The following is a 15,389-nucleotide window of genomic DNA, read 5'->3' as shown; positions in this document are numbered from 1 at the left end:
CTTTGGGCATCTTTAATAATTTCAGACCAAGTATAAGGCTCTGCATTTGGCAAGGAGAGGCCAACCCAAGGCTGCTAGGGAACAGGCTAGGGTCTTCTCCTGCAAAGCACCCTGTGTTAGAAACACCGATTACCAAGAGCAGGGGGTGAGAACTGAGAGGATGTCAAGAGGGGTAGGGTCTTCGAGGACCTTGATGGACAAGTTAGGACAGCACCCATCTCAACTTCCGCTGTCATATTCGTCATCCTGGGCCTAGAAACCCAGAGAGAACAAACACAAAGGCGATATGAGGAAGGAAGTTGGGTGTGGGAAGCTGAGCAGACCATGGTCTGTACAGCTAGTGCTGTTATTAAGAGCAAGTGTGGAGCTCTACAGTGCTGGGCTCAAGTCTCATATCTCAAACTCTGAACTTCCGGAGTAGCTGAGTCCTGGAAATACATATTTGACCCACTGACCCCTAAAGTCTTTGATGGTCTGACTTTGAGTGTGGTGGAAAAGGCTGTAGTCTCCAAGGGTTAGTATATGTGTGTGTGTGTGTGTGTGTGTGTGTGTGTGTGTGTGTGTGTGTGTGTACATACACATACATGTATATATGATGTATATGTATATTTTTAATTAAACATTTTTTAATTAAACGTTTCCTGGGAGGAAGTAGTTCCAAGTCTCTTGCCTTACCAAACAGCCTTCTATAACAGGATGAGGACCAGAGAGGGAGTCCATCAGCACCATGCAATGCCAGGGCATCTGAGCCATCTGATAGCCTCTGGGCAGGTGTCCTACAAAGCTTTTGTTGTTGTCAGGGGTTTTACAGGAGGGGAAAGGCTTAGGAAGAAGCCTCACATGGTAGAAGGAGTCCTCTGACCCTTTGACCTCTCCTGCATTTTGGGGTTTACTTGTGTACACACACAAATGCACACACACACATACTAAGACACAAATTAATGTAATAAAAGAAGCACGTTTTAAAATGATTTATTGAACAAAAGCTGAAGAAGTAAAAGTGAACACATTTAGATGAGTGAGAGACTTAGGAGCATGATTTCTAGGATGATTTCACTTCTGCAGAGAGATGATAATAGTTCTTCAAGCAATATTGGCAAATATTAGGGTGTACAGTTCAATGTAGAGAAATATTAGGACATAAAGATGATCAAGTTAGATCATATTACCATAACCACTATGTATTTCAGAAGTGGTATTTTCTATTTCTTCTATTTCTATTTCTTTCCTATTCTGTTCTGAAACCCTCCAACTTCCTGAAAGTTGATAATTCTGTTAGAGAAAAATCATAATGTCTCATTTTTTTTATATTTAGAATAAAGCAAGTCACCTCTGTTCCACTACACCAAAGGCCTTGCCCATTATGACTGCTGTCTTGTATGCCTTCATCCACATAGCAGTAACAACTACAAAACCTTAAATAAAACTCACAAATCTATGCTATGGCAATGCTCTTTTGAAATAGTCCTAGATCTTCTAACTTTATCTTAGTAATTTTTTTAAATCTTTTCAATGTCATTTATTGAAACTAGAGCCTCATGCCTATCTGAAAAGTGTCCTACTACTGAGCCACATCTGTGGCCCTACCTTAGAGCTTTACATTATGGGTCTGTAATGAATAAATCTTCATTATATTGTGTCTTGATTCTTCAATATTTTCTAAATGGTATTTTATCTCTGTGGATTTTTTTAAATAATGACACATTATCATTTATATATGACATTAACTTTGGCCTAATTCTTGTTAAAATTGTCTAAGAAACTTATAATTTCTTTATTGTGATTTATTGATTTACCTCATTCTTGTGTTTGATCTCGTATATACAAGACTATTTATCTCTCTGAAATACCCAGAGGCCAGTGCTTACTATATTTAGTAGCTCATCAGATGACACCCATCTGTACATTCACTGGAATCTTGTTGAAAAGTATAGGATGTGTGTTGTGTGTATGTTCATGTATGTGTGTATGCTCACACTTGTGGGGGTGCAAAAGTGTACATGTGCATGTAGACCTAATGTTGACATCGGGTGTCATCTTCCTTCATTTCTCTCTACCAGATATATTAGGTGGGGGTTTCTCAATTGAGCTTAGGGCTTAAGCCAGCACACTACAAGGATCCCCTGTTTCTGCCTATATGATATTGGGATTATTGGTGGGCCATCACACCTGCCCAGCATGTATGTGAGTGCTGGAGTTCTGAATTCTAGTTGTCATGCTTGTGTGACAGGTATTTTCCCTGCTGATCCATCTCCTAGCCCTCAAACTGTAGTTTCTGAAATAGTAGATAGAGCTCTGTGGTCATTATTTTAAGAAGAAACCAAGTGATTATATTTCAACCATCTATTCAATCATTTCTGGGATCATTTTTCCTAAATCCTGAAAGTTGGCTTAAGTATTAAGACCTGTGGATTCTGGTCTTGGTTTTGCCACCACGTGTTCTGCAATCAAGCATACCCTACACCTCTACTACATCTTTGTATGCAAAATCAGAGTAAAAGCTTTATGAAATGCAAAGTCAAAATGTAGTCTGATTAGAAGAAACTGGAAGTGATTCAAAGTGTTTGGGGACACACAGAACACCACTGAATTTATTTCCTTTGCATGAGATAATTTACACTTACTGAGGTGTTTTGAAAATTTTTTTGCATTGATTTTGCCATGGTGCAGAGTAAATGCCACTTGTAGGATTTTTATCTGTAGTTGTACTAGCAATGGTGGCCTAGGCTGTTAGTATCAAGGTAGCCTCAGCTGAAGCAGTGTTTGCAGTGACTAGAGATTCAGCCTATCCCATTGGAGCTGTGGTTTCAGCAGCTGAAAATTCTTTTCGATAATGGAGTGACTGGGATTGTGGTGGGGTGATGGGTCCACTGGCTCTGGCAGTAACTGACATCAACAACTAAAGACGTAGAGGCTGCAGGGGCAGTGGTGGTTGCTATGTGGATTGTGGTTGTAAATAAAGTAGCCACGGATGTAGTGCCTAGTAGTTACATGGATGTGATGGTAGCCATAGATGTGGCACCTATTTCTAAGGTTGTAGAATCAGCTGGAGAAGTTGGGGCATCAGTAAGTGAAGCCGTGGCATCTCTGGCTAGAGTTGTGGCATGTTCAGAGGTTTCATTTTTCTTCTGGTTTATGTGGAAGCCCCTTCCCGTGGAGTTATAGAAGCCCGAGTAGAATTTTTACCCAAGGTGGTCAAGGTACCCTTTTGAGCAGTGGAGGAGGGAGTCACAGAGGTTGTAATAGCAGCAGCTCATGTTTCTCTTGGAGAAGTTACAGCCACACTGTTAACTGTATCTGTTCCAGAGGTTGGGACAATCGTTCCCGGAAGGGTTGTGGTTGCAGATCCAGCAGCTGTAGTAGCAGCCGTGGATGTGGAGTTCATCTTTGAGACTGTGGAATCACTCCGAGTGGTGACACCGCTGGGTGGCGTCCCGGTGATAGCGACAGTTGTGCCAGTTGCTGATTTAGTGGTTCCCACACCCACTTGGGTTGTAGCTTCATTGTTTGTGTTAGCTGCTGTTGGCACGACAGCTGTAGCCACTGATGTGCTGGTCACATCTGGTACGGTTGGGACAGTGGTAGATGCACTACCAGTAGAACTCAATGCATTTGTTGTGCCTTGGGGCGCAGCTGTGGTAGAACCAACAGAAGCAGTGGTAGAAGTTCCAAGGATGTCTGTAGTGGGAGAAGGAAGAGATGTAGCTGTGTGGGCTGACAATGTGCTACCCCTAGTGGTGGCACCAATCCCTAGAGTAGTGAATCGTGTTTCAATTTGGGCTCCAGCAAGCACAGAGGTGGTGATTGTAGCTGCGGTGGCAGCAGTGACAGGAGATGGGGTGCTTGTAGAGGCAGCTTGGGTGGCAGGACCACTTGTGGCTGGGACAGTGGCATCCTCTTCGGTGCTTGCTTCACTTTCTGAGTCCTCTGTGGTAGAATCAGATGCACTGGTAGGGGCAGAGGCTGAATGGACCGTGTCCATGGAAGTTGTAGGACCAGGGGCAGTCCCTTGGTATGTGGTTGTAGCCTCTGCTGTTGAGTTAGTGACTGATGCCAGGAAGGTGGTAGTGGCAATCACTGGGGTTGTGTTTGGTCTCTTGGTGGGAGTGGCATTTGTAGTGGTACCGGAAGTCATTGGTTGAGGTGATGTTAACCATTCTTTATCAGGTGCTGATTGTCCCCAGATAGATGTGTTGAGCATCTCCTCTGCTAAGGAAAATAGTCTTTTTGTTTCTTCAAGGGTATTTTTGAGTTGGTTCTCCCTACATTTGGTGCCTTTGGTTTTGGATTTGCGTAAGCTGTCCCTCATTACGGATGCAGCTTGCCTTTTCAGAAGTGACAGATTCGATTTAATCTTTCTAAGAAGTCTTTTCATGTCCCTGGTAGCAGCTCTTTGCTTTTTCTTTTGCTTTAGTTTTTCCTTTCTGGACTTAGATCGCTGTTGTGCTGGAGATGGGGCCTGCCCTCTTTTAGGTGATGTTATAGGTTTAATTTTTGTGAGCTGTTTTTTTATAGCCTTTGTAGCAGGTGCTAAATTTTGCTTTAGTTTTAGTCTTTTCTTTTGGGGCTTAGATGGCTGATTTTTGGATGGCCTGGATAAGGTTCTTTTCGAGGTTTCTGAAGACTTCTTTCTAGGTATAGATGTTTGAGAAGCTGATCTTTGCATAGATTGTTTTAACTCTCTTTTAGCAGGTCTAGGTTGGCCAGATCTTATCTTTGTACTTACATCCCTGAACTTTGAAGATAACTCATTGACTCCTTTGTCAATCAATGCACTAACCTCAGAAAAAGGAGTCTGTGAGTTTTGAGCTCTGAAGGGTGATGATGAAGTCCTTCGGGAGACTTTGTTGGTAGGTTTGGCAGAGTCTGAACGTTGTTTATGGAGCTGTGTAGATGGAAATCTGCTTTGTGAGGTCTTGGAAATGGAGCTTTGGGCGAAATGACTGTTGATTGCCTTTTCTAGCTCGGATCCAAGGTTGGCTGTCTTTGCGATAACCTGTTCCCATGACTTCTGACTCTCACTGAACTATAGGCAAAGAGAAGATATTATTAAATGAGAAAATGGATCAGTTATTCCTGTATTTTAATTCTTGTTTCAGGAATTGATCTATTCTTTTGTTTATGGCTTTGAGTGCTTCTTATTCTCCCTTTGACCTTGGGATAATCTGAAATATATTGTTACGCATAGAGTAACACGATAGAATAGGGCATACCAGGCTTTACTACTCACCTACTCTCCTTATGAAGTTCAAATAGCAACTGCAGGGAGCTCAGAAAAATCTTTATGAAAACTCCCAAGACAAGCTCAACACATTCGAATGGTTCATAGACATGAATGAACATGGAATTAGCAGTGTTAGAATAATGATCTCAGCTTTTACCCTCCCCCATGTTGCCGCAGCACTAAACAGAGATTTTCCTGGGATACTAGTTTCTACACAGTGATGAAAAGAACTGGGGATGGTTGGCGACTTCCCTGTCGTCCCTTGACACTTTTCATGAAGCTTGCTCCAGTCTCACCTTAAGGAGAGCCTTGCAAGAAATGGCATTGCCAGACAACCTTCACTTAGGTAGAAGCAGAAGCAAGGTGGAACTCATAGCAGCTGTGAGGAGCGGATAAAGCCTGAAGGGAATATGTGTTGTTGACATGGGCAAAATCATGTCGAAGATCCTGGTACTTCAGATCCATAGAAACGGCAAAGCCTTCCTCTGGTCCAGATACTATCAACCACAGATTTCTCCTCCAGAATTTTTATGGGTTAAGACTGCTCTTCTATAATCTCTCAGAGAGATCAGCTAACCCTTCCTCTTAGGGCTGTGCACAATAAACTTGCTGAGTCTCTGGGTTGTGCAGTAGGTTCCTTCTATCAGAGGGAGCGCAGCCTACCCGATCCCAGCTTTTCTGTATGTTTTCTGCTGTTTCTTCAGAGTTTGTCATTTCTTCATTCCCACATTGTCTCCATCAGGTTTCCAAGATCAATCCGTGCAGGATACAGCACAGGACATGGTTAGTTAGTCCTCTGTTTTCTCTCTAGCTATAGTGTCTGAGTAGATGCCATACAGCTGCTACTTGCAATATACTACTTGCAATACCTGCCAAGTTAAGCTGGCTGCTTTTAGAAACATGATGGGAATTTCATTGTGATGTGAGTCCATAGACAGCTGGTTTGTCTGTTCAGCCTTTAAAGCTCCTGTCTTGACCTCAAGACCTGGCCTGTGGAAGGAGGTTCCTGCCTTTTTGAATTTTACAGAAGATAAGAGGTAGCTGTTGCTGTATGGCAAATGTGTTAATAAATAAAACACTGATTGGCCAGTAGTCAGACAGGAAGCATAGGTGGGACTAACAGAGAGGAGAATTAAGGGAACAGGAAGGGAAGGAGGAGACTGCCTGCAGCCACCGCCAGGACAAGGAAGATGTAAGGTACCAGTAAGCCACGAGCCACGTGGCAAAGTATAGATTAATAGAAATGGGCTAAATATAAGAGTAAGAGCTAGAGAATGATAGGCCTGAGCTAATGGCCAAGCAATTTAAATAATATAAGCATCTGTATGTTTATTTTATAAGTGGGCTAAGGGACTGCTGGGACTTGGTGGGACCCAGAGAGAAAACTCTAGCTACAAGATATTTTTAACCTAGCTGGTCAAAATGCCCCAAACCTCTTTACACCTCTGCTCTAATTAGCAGAGGCAAGTATGTCCACACTAGGAAGAAGCATGAAGTAGGCTAACTGCAGATCTTCGCATCTCACTTCTCTCCTCCAAATCGATGTCCCCCACCCAGTCTCATCCCTGCCTCTGTAGCAGACACCCCTGCAGCCTCTGCTTTCTGTCTGCCCCATCTCCCGTGGTTCGCACAGACCTTCTCCTCTTTTCTTCTCCCGACTGATTCACCTCAGCTTCCGACTTCAGCAGGCGAAGCAGGTAGCCCAACGGCAGCTCTTCACCTCCCCCTTCTCTCCTCCAAATCCAACCCCCTCGTCTCATCCCCAGATCTTTAGAAGATCATCTGCTGTGGCCTTTCCTTCCTCTCCGCCCCATCTCCAGTGGATCACACAGATCTTCTCCTCCAATCTTCCTCTCCACTCATCCTGTTACCTCAGACCCCAACTCTAGCAGGCACTCCCTGGGAACCTGCAAGCCAAACCTGCCAGAGAAGCAAGCAGGTCAGGAAGGCAGGTAGGCTAACAATAAAAGTATTTTTTTAATTAATATTTTTAAAATGACGTATCACCATCCCTGACCTCAAATTGTACTACAGAGCTATAGTAATAAAACCCTCATGGTACTGGCACAAAAACAGACATGTTGGTCAATGGAATCAAATTGAAGACCCCAGACATAAATTGATACACCTACAGACACCTGATTTTTGGCAAAGAAGCCAAAAATACATACCAGAAAATAAAAGACGGCACTCCAAAATCAGAAATGAAAATGGAGACATAGCAAAAAAGACACCACCCTTAACAAATGGTGCTGGTCAAACTGGATGGCTGCATGTAGAAGAATACAAATAGACCCATATTTATCACCCTCCACAAAATTCAATTCTTAATGTATCAAAGACCTCAACATAAACCCAGGTACACTAAACCTGATAGAAGAGAAAGTGGGGAACAGCCTTGAATGCATTGGCAGAGGAAAATAATCTCTGAACAGAACACAGCACAGGCACTAAGATCAATAATAAATGGGACCTCATGACACTGAAAAGTTTCTGTGCAGCAAAGGACACCGTCATTCAGACCAAGCGGCAACCTGCAGAACGGGAAAACATTTTTACAAACTTGAATGGCCGACACACAGTTAAATGTTCAGTCTCCTTGGCCACCAGGGAAACACAAATCACATAACTCTGAGCTTTCATCTGACAGCCACAAGAATAGCTAAGACCAATAAAACAAATGACAGCTCATGCTGAGAAGGATGTGGAGTAAAAGGAACACTTCTCCATTGCTGGTGGGACTGCACACTTGTACAGCCACCATGGGAACCATCGTGGCGGTTCCTCAAGTATTGTTCTACTTCAGCACCACTTTTGGGCCTATCCCACAAAGGATGCTTCATCCTCCCACAGAACCCATGTTCATTGCTGCTCTATTCATCATAGCTAGAAATTGGAAACAACCTAGACATCTCCAACAGAAGAATCTGTAAAGCAACTGTAGTATATTTACACAGTGAGGTATAACCCAGCCATTAAAAAAAATGAAGTCATGAAATTCACAAGTAAATGGATGGAGTTAGACAAAATCATCCCGAGTGAGGTACACCAGACCCAGAAAGACAAATATGGTATCTGGTAACCCAGGCTGTTGCTCTCCACAAACCCATGGTAAAGCCTTATTGCTCAAGACAACAGCTACACAACTCATTGAACGTGGAGAAGTTGAACAGATGCCTACATAGAGTCTTCACCCCTATGTTCTATTGTCTTTGGGACAGGAAGGTACTCCACATGTTACCAAAAGAGGAACATAATCACCAACCCAGCTACAAACCTTTCCGGTCTACAGTGGTGCCCCTGCCTGCGAGATATGTTAGCATGATGGTGGTACAAAGCTTGTGAGACTGACAGATTTGATTTAAGGCCCACTCTTTATGAGATGGAAACCATATCAACACGGCTTGGGTGACCAAAAATCTGAGACTAGGGGACCTAGGGGAAAACCAAAATACTACTGTTCTTCTAAAAGAACATAGCAATAAAACGACTCCCAGTGACTTTCTGCTGTACTCTTAGATCATTGCCTTGCTCAGCCACGGTCAGAGAAACTTCCTCCTGCAGCAGATGGGAACAAATGCAAAGATCCACAGACAGACGTTATGCAGAGACTGAGAGACTTTGGGACAGTCAGCCTTAAACAGGATGTTCCCATCAAACCCCTCCCCTCGGGGCTCAGAGATTCCTGCAGAAGAGGAGGTGAAAAGAGTGTGAAAGACAGAGTAGAGAGAGGACACCAAGGAAACAAGGCCTTCTATACGCAACAGGATGGACGGGAGCATGGGTCTGCAATAGCATGGTTCTAGAGCTGAAAGAAGACACACACCTGTCCCTAACCCACACGCTATCTCCAGCTGATAATTACTAGAAATAAAATTTAGTTTTCTCCACGGGATCTTCACTGGGGAAACAAACTGCTCTCAGGGGTAGACTGTTTACCCAACAGCAGATGGCTAACAAAGAAGGAACTCAACGTCGTCTTTTGAGGTTCCCGGTACCATAATGTCCTATCAGAACTCTCATTTTGTAAATAGATCTCATTTTTAATTTAATGTATGCATGTATTTTTCTCTGCTTTCACCCCGCATTTATATTATGGCTTCCAGCTTCGTGTTTTTATGAGATCTTTGCATGTGTGAATGAGTGGGTCTCTGCATCTCTATCTGTTTCTTGTGCCTTTTCCCTGGTCTCTTTTCCTTCTGTCTGTTTTCTCCTATCCTGATGTGTTGTTATCCCTTAGAAGCCTGACTGTTTTCTAGTGAGAGAAAGAGAGGAGTTGGGTCCAGATGAGAGCAGAGGTGTGAGGAACTAGGAGGAATGGGGAGGGGAGTGGAGAACCTCAATCAGGATATAGTATGTGAGGCAAATTATTTTCAAAAAACAAAAACAGGAAAAAAACCAACAACCCTGAAACCCAACCATTCCTGTAGCAGCTTTCTCTGGGGATATTGACTGCCGTGGAAAGAATTTTGTGAAGATATTAGTTTGGTGGCAAAAAGGAGGGAAATTACCTTTGCAATAAATTATAGTTGAGCAAAATTGACAACTTGTGAAGATCAACTATAACTCCCAAAATAGTGGACACTGCATCCTCTGACCAAAAGGAAACATACGGAACAAATGAATATTTCGTAATTATACCAAGTGAACACAAAAGTTTCTTTTAACCCTATGAAAGAGCAGGATGTAAGCAAAAAGGCATAAGATGGAAAGAACAGTTTCACTCCGAAAGCACATCCATATCTAGTTTTACAAGTCATGTTCCAGATGAGTCGAATGAAGGTATTGAGTTTATAATTGTTATTTTAGACTTTAGTCATTGCTTCTTGTTGAGGGTCAACTGTAGATATTGTCTGAAGGGACTATCTTCCTTGTCTTAAATTGCTTTGTCTTAAATGGGAGAATAGTTTGTAACCTTTGATCACAAGGGTACACATAACAGGTTCAGATGCTGCACTCAGGTTGGAGTTGGGCAGCCTCACCTCTGATTTTTCACTTCAGAAGGGAACTTTCCTCATCTGGAGGTGGTGAGTGAGCCTGACCACTAAGGAGCAGGGCCTGGCCACTGAGGGGCAGTGTAGCTTGATTTTTCCGCCTCGCCCACAGTCAGGACAAATCTCTGTCACCCGCCAGTCCCACAGCCGCTCAGACCCAACCAAGTAAACACAGACACTTATATTGCTTTCAAACCGCATGGCCGTGGCAGGCTTCCTGCTAACTGTCCTTATCTTGCTAACTATGCTTTTATCTTAAATTGATCCATTTCCATACATCTATACCTTGCCATGTGGCTGGTGGCTTACTGGCGTCTTCACATGCTGCTGGTCATGGCGGCGGCTGCAGCGTCTCTGGTCATGGGTGCGGCTGCAGCCTCTCTGGTCATTGCGGCGGCTGCAGCGTCTCCTTCTGCCTTTCTGTCCTTTTATCCTGCCTAGCCACGGCCGATCAGGTTTTATTTATTAACCAATCAGAGCAACTTGACATACAGACCATCCCCCAGCACAGCCAAGTGCAGACCATCTCAAACACCTGCACTCAGGCCCATGGTCCTAATCATCCTCTATACGGACCTGCTGGGTAACGCCACAAAGAACCTGAGAATGGGCTCCCACAGGACATACAGAACATCCCACAGCAGGGCAGGGTGTTGACATTAAGGAAAGAGCCTTGTTACTTTCTTTATCAACTTAGTTCCATATCCTTTGCGTTTATTAGGAGTTTTTGTCATACCTTATTCTCCTCACACAATCGTCTGATTTTAAATCCCTCTTAACTTCTTTATTTTCTTTCTGCATCTCACTTTATTTGACTCCTCAAATTCTAGGTGATAATTTACTTATTTATTCAGGCATTCTGTGACAGGGTCACACTCCATAGCCCAGGCTATCCTTGGAGCTCACAGTGGCACAGTCGGTTAGCATGGGTATTTATACGCCAGGCTATCCTCAAACGTGCGGTTCTCCGGCTGCCTGGGGTTGCAGGTGAATACAACCATTGATTTCAAAAAGAAAAATCCATTCCTGTTCCTTTTTATCTTGTGTTCATCAACTCTGGCTTCAAAACACAATGCCCTAATCTTGTTTTTAACCCAATCCTGACTTTACATAGCCTTTATTTTTGGGCAGTTCTTGTGTTTTTTCCAGAGTCTGGGAGCTTACCTGGAAGCAAACAGCAAATGCCAAAATGAGTCCTCGTAGTATCAAAGCCTTCATCCTGTCCTTCTATCACCTTAGTGAGGGACACCAGAAGAAATAGTTGTTAGGTGCTTGATAATAAGAGGATGACCTTTACCCAGCTGCTTGTTGATTAACAAAAAACAAAATTTTTAAGAACAAAGTAATGTTTTCTCCTGGGGTTGAGTATGTGAACTTTAAACACATATATGTTTCTTTTATTGAAATTTTTTTTATGCAATATATTTTGATCATGTTTTCTCCATCCCCAGTTCTCCCCAGATCCCCCCACCTCCCTATGGACACAACCATATATTCTCTTTCACTCCTTAAAAACAATAACAAAACCAAACAATAAATAACAAACACACACAAAACCCCACGGAAATGCACAAAAACAGAAATCAAAATTGATGAGAAAAAGACCAAAAGACAAAACAAAACAAAAGCCCAATGAGACAAAAAGTCTACAAAAATACTGTTAAGTTTGTTTCACACGTGTCTTCTAAGGTGCCATCATACTTTGAAATGAACTCAAGGAAGGCTCTATTCTGATGTGCTATAAGCTTTATTGGAATTAGCTCCTCTATGTGTGCTGTGTGACATGGTATATTATGTATTATGCCAGGACAGATTTATGAAATCAAGAAATTATTTTATGTTATTTGACTTTTTTTCTTCTCCTCAACACATAATTTTTCTTCTACAGGATCCTCTATATGATTTCCTGAAAATATTTTTGTAAAATGTCATTATACAGTATTTGTTTTTTGAAAATCCATGCTGAATGACATATAACCCATATTTAAAGGCATTGAATAATCAAATGTTTCTGAATTATGATAGTCTGACACTAGACAAGTATATGATAGAAAGTAGCACAGTATCTCTCTTCACAGTGCCAGGTTACTTGCATGTATGTGCAGAACAGTTGGCATCAGAATTTAGTGGATAGGAAGTGGGAAATGAAAACAGTCTGTATCAATGTCTATCTTGATTTGGCACAAACTCAGCTGGTATGAGACTGGTGAGCACAGTTATTGGACCCTCAGCTTCCCTGCCCTTGGTGTAAGCAGATGAACTTGTAGATACATCACCAGAAAGTCTTTGAAACCACTTCAGTCTGGGTCTGAACTAAGTTAGTCCATCTCATGTTCTTCCCCTATAAAACAGTATTTTCATGCCTCCAATTTATTGGATGCAAAGTATTTTTTTTAACTCTTGTGGACCACTACTTAATTCAGCAAATACTTTGGTTACCTAACATTTACTAGGCATTGTTATGGTAGACAGAGGTGTTAGGAAAAACAATACAATGTCCCTTCATTCTAGTGGCACCTTTAGTCTCAGGATTAACAAAATTGTTTGTTTACTCATCCAAAATCCTGCTTTCAACTGACATGATAGTTATGGTGAATTTTGTGAAATGCACACTTGAGTTTAATTTGTTGAGGAATTTCCATACTGATTTCTATAATGCCTGGTCTAATTTACATTCATAACAACATGATTCAGCTATACTACTTTTAGCATATAATAGATATACCTGTACAGTCCTATTTACTGGGGACACTATTCCATTATGGAATCAGCCTAAATGCCAATTTAGTTGAAGGAAATGTGATACAGATACACAATAGGTGTTTACTGAGCAAAAAGAATGAACTTAGGTCATTTGTAGGACATGATGGAATTAGAGATGATCACATTTAAGTAAGTTAGATTCAGAAAGACAAATAACAAGTTTTCATTCACATGTAAAATTTGGATTGAAACAAGTGACATGAAAATATAAGAGCATTTTTTTGGGGGGAATAAAAAGGGGACCAGTGAGGACAGGAGGAATAACAAGAGAAAGTGGTAGAAGAGAGGAATATGATCAAAGTGTGCCCAGATATGTATGAAGATGTCATGATTAAACCTATTATATTGTGTAATTAATACATGGATCACAATAGAAAATACATACCTGATTATTTTAGTTTCCCAGTCAAAAGTTTTTGATGCTCCACATTGATGTTTATCCTATAGATAAAAAATAAAAATAGCCGGGCGGTGGTGGCGCACGCCTTTAATCCCAGCACTCGGGAGGCAGAGCCAGGTGGATCTCTGTGAGTTCGAGGCCAGCCTGGACTACCAAGTGAGTTCCAGGAAAGGCGCAAAGCTACACAGAGAAACCCTGTCTCGAAAAACCAAAAAAAAAAAAAAAAATAAAATAAAATAAAAAAAAAAAATAAAAATAAAAAAAATTGGTAAGTGGCTTTTAAAGTGTCTTGTATTCTTAACTGCTAATATTCATTTACAGCTCCCTGTGTGTGTGTGTGTGTGTGTGTGTGTGTGTGTGTGTGTGTGTGTGTTCATTTGTGATATTTTCTTCCTCTAATTATTTTAGACTTTTTATCACAATCACTTCAATAAGGCTTTGCCTGTATATTGGGACAGATCCAATCAAGTGAGCTAGTTAGGTTTGTTGTCAAAGAGAATTCTTAAAGGATGAAATTTTCTCTAGTGTTCAGCAGGAGTGCCTCTATTCCTCATCCTGGCTTCATATATTTTTAAAATCCTTAGTTTCTTTCATGGATTTTCTTTATCTTCTCATTAGAGCTCTGGGGAGTGTTCTCCATGACAGTGTCCCAGCATGAACTCATGTGAACAGTTTTAAATCGCTTCTAATTGATCATGATTAGTCTGTCTAACACTTTTGTGGACATCTGATTGTGCCATTGTCCCTTTAATGAAGACTGTCTGGAGTTGAACTCATGATTGTCCCAGCTTCATCTTGGTTAAAAACAGATATTAGAGCTGGGCGATGGTGGCATGTACCTTTAATCCCAGCACTCAGGAGGCAGAGCCAGGCGGATCTCTGTGAGTTCGAGGCCAGCCTGGTCTACAGAGCGAGATCCAGGACAGGCACCAAAACTACACAGAGAAGCCCTGTCTCAAAAAAACCAAAACCAAACCAAACCAAAAAAACCAACCAACCAGCCAACCAAACAAATTAAAAAAAGCCAAAACAAAACTGCCATTAGCTGAGGAAAGCATATTCTGCCTTGATGGTGTTCTAGACGAACTAGAGCTCTCCATACCATTACCTTGGTGCGGTGTCTCTGTGGTTTGCTTCTAGTTCACCCAGTGCTGCTAAGATGGGATGTCTGCAAATAAAGAACTAAAGGAGTGTTGCCTCTAATAAAGCGAGCCTGCCTTCTCTATGTCCCTCCTACCTTCCCTCTATTGGTTGTGGTTCAGAGGAGAGTCTAGGAAAAAATAATGTCTCTGTGTTATTTCAGTTTAGTTCTGAAGCATTTGTTGCTTTACTTTTTCTCTTGTAGAAACATTACAAACTCTCTTATCTATGTTTTTGTTGGAAGTAATAAGAATAAAACCTAATCATTAACAAACACCACAAATTAGCTCAATGGCTTTTGTTTTCATCACTCACTCAGTTTTGAAAACTATGGTTTAATTTCTTATTGTTCTAGAAAATTTATATATGGTTAAAGATTCCAAACATTTTGAAATTTGATCAGTTATATTTATATAGTTTGTTTCAGTTTTCTAAGGTGGAATATAAATAAAGAGATCAATGTTAAAAATAACATCCTTAGAGTACGGAGCTTTTTCTCCTTTGGAACAAAAGTACTTTTAAGCTTTTAAATACAAAGTGTCCATGTTGGAGAAATTTATGAAATTTGTCTATCCTATTGTGCCCCCAACCATTTCCTTATACTGAACTAACTCTTAGGACTTACAGTTCTCCCCAATTTTAAGAGTATACATTAAGTAGTTTCTAATCTGCCTTTAAAATCATTGTTCAGTTGCTGTTACCATGTATATGAGAAATATAAACAAATTTCATCTGTAACTGAGAAATAGTGTAATGGCTTTTGTAGAAAATATCCTATTAATAAAAAGAACACTAATACTGGAGTCAGAAAGCCTTGACTTAGCTCTTACACTTACTGTTTTACTAATATATATTAATTTGTAAATAC

At 41.3% G+C, this 15,389-nt stretch overlaps 1 protein-coding gene across 1 annotated transcript; it reads right to left on the bottom strand.

Annotated features, from left to right (window-relative positions):
• Nucleotides 1–956: 956 nt before the first annotated feature.
• On the bottom strand, nucleotides 957–14,528 carry LOC143267640 (uncharacterized). The gene is made up of 4 exons (XM_076546575.1): nucleotides 14,490–14,528; nucleotides 13,367–13,422; nucleotides 11,383–11,452; nucleotides 957–5,026 (listed from the first exon to the last, which is right to left on the bottom strand). The coding sequence occupies exons 3-4, from the start codon at nucleotides 11,434–11,436 to the stop codon at nucleotides 3,254–3,256; spliced, it is 1,827 nt and encodes a 608-aa protein (XP_076402690.1). The 5' UTR covers nucleotides 11,437–11,452; nucleotides 13,367–13,422; nucleotides 14,490–14,528; the 3' UTR covers nucleotides 957–3,253.
• Between the last annotated feature and the right edge of the window lie 861 nt (nucleotides 14,529–15,389).

The sequence above is a fragment of the Peromyscus maniculatus genome, chromosome 10, assembly GCF_049852395.1.
Source record: "Peromyscus maniculatus bairdii isolate BWxNUB_F1_BW_parent chromosome 10, HU_Pman_BW_mat_3.1, whole genome shotgun sequence".
NCBI classification, from domain to species: Eukaryota; Metazoa; Chordata; class Mammalia; order Rodentia; family Cricetidae; genus Peromyscus; species Peromyscus maniculatus.
This window is presented reverse-complemented; position numbering and strand designations above follow the sequence as displayed.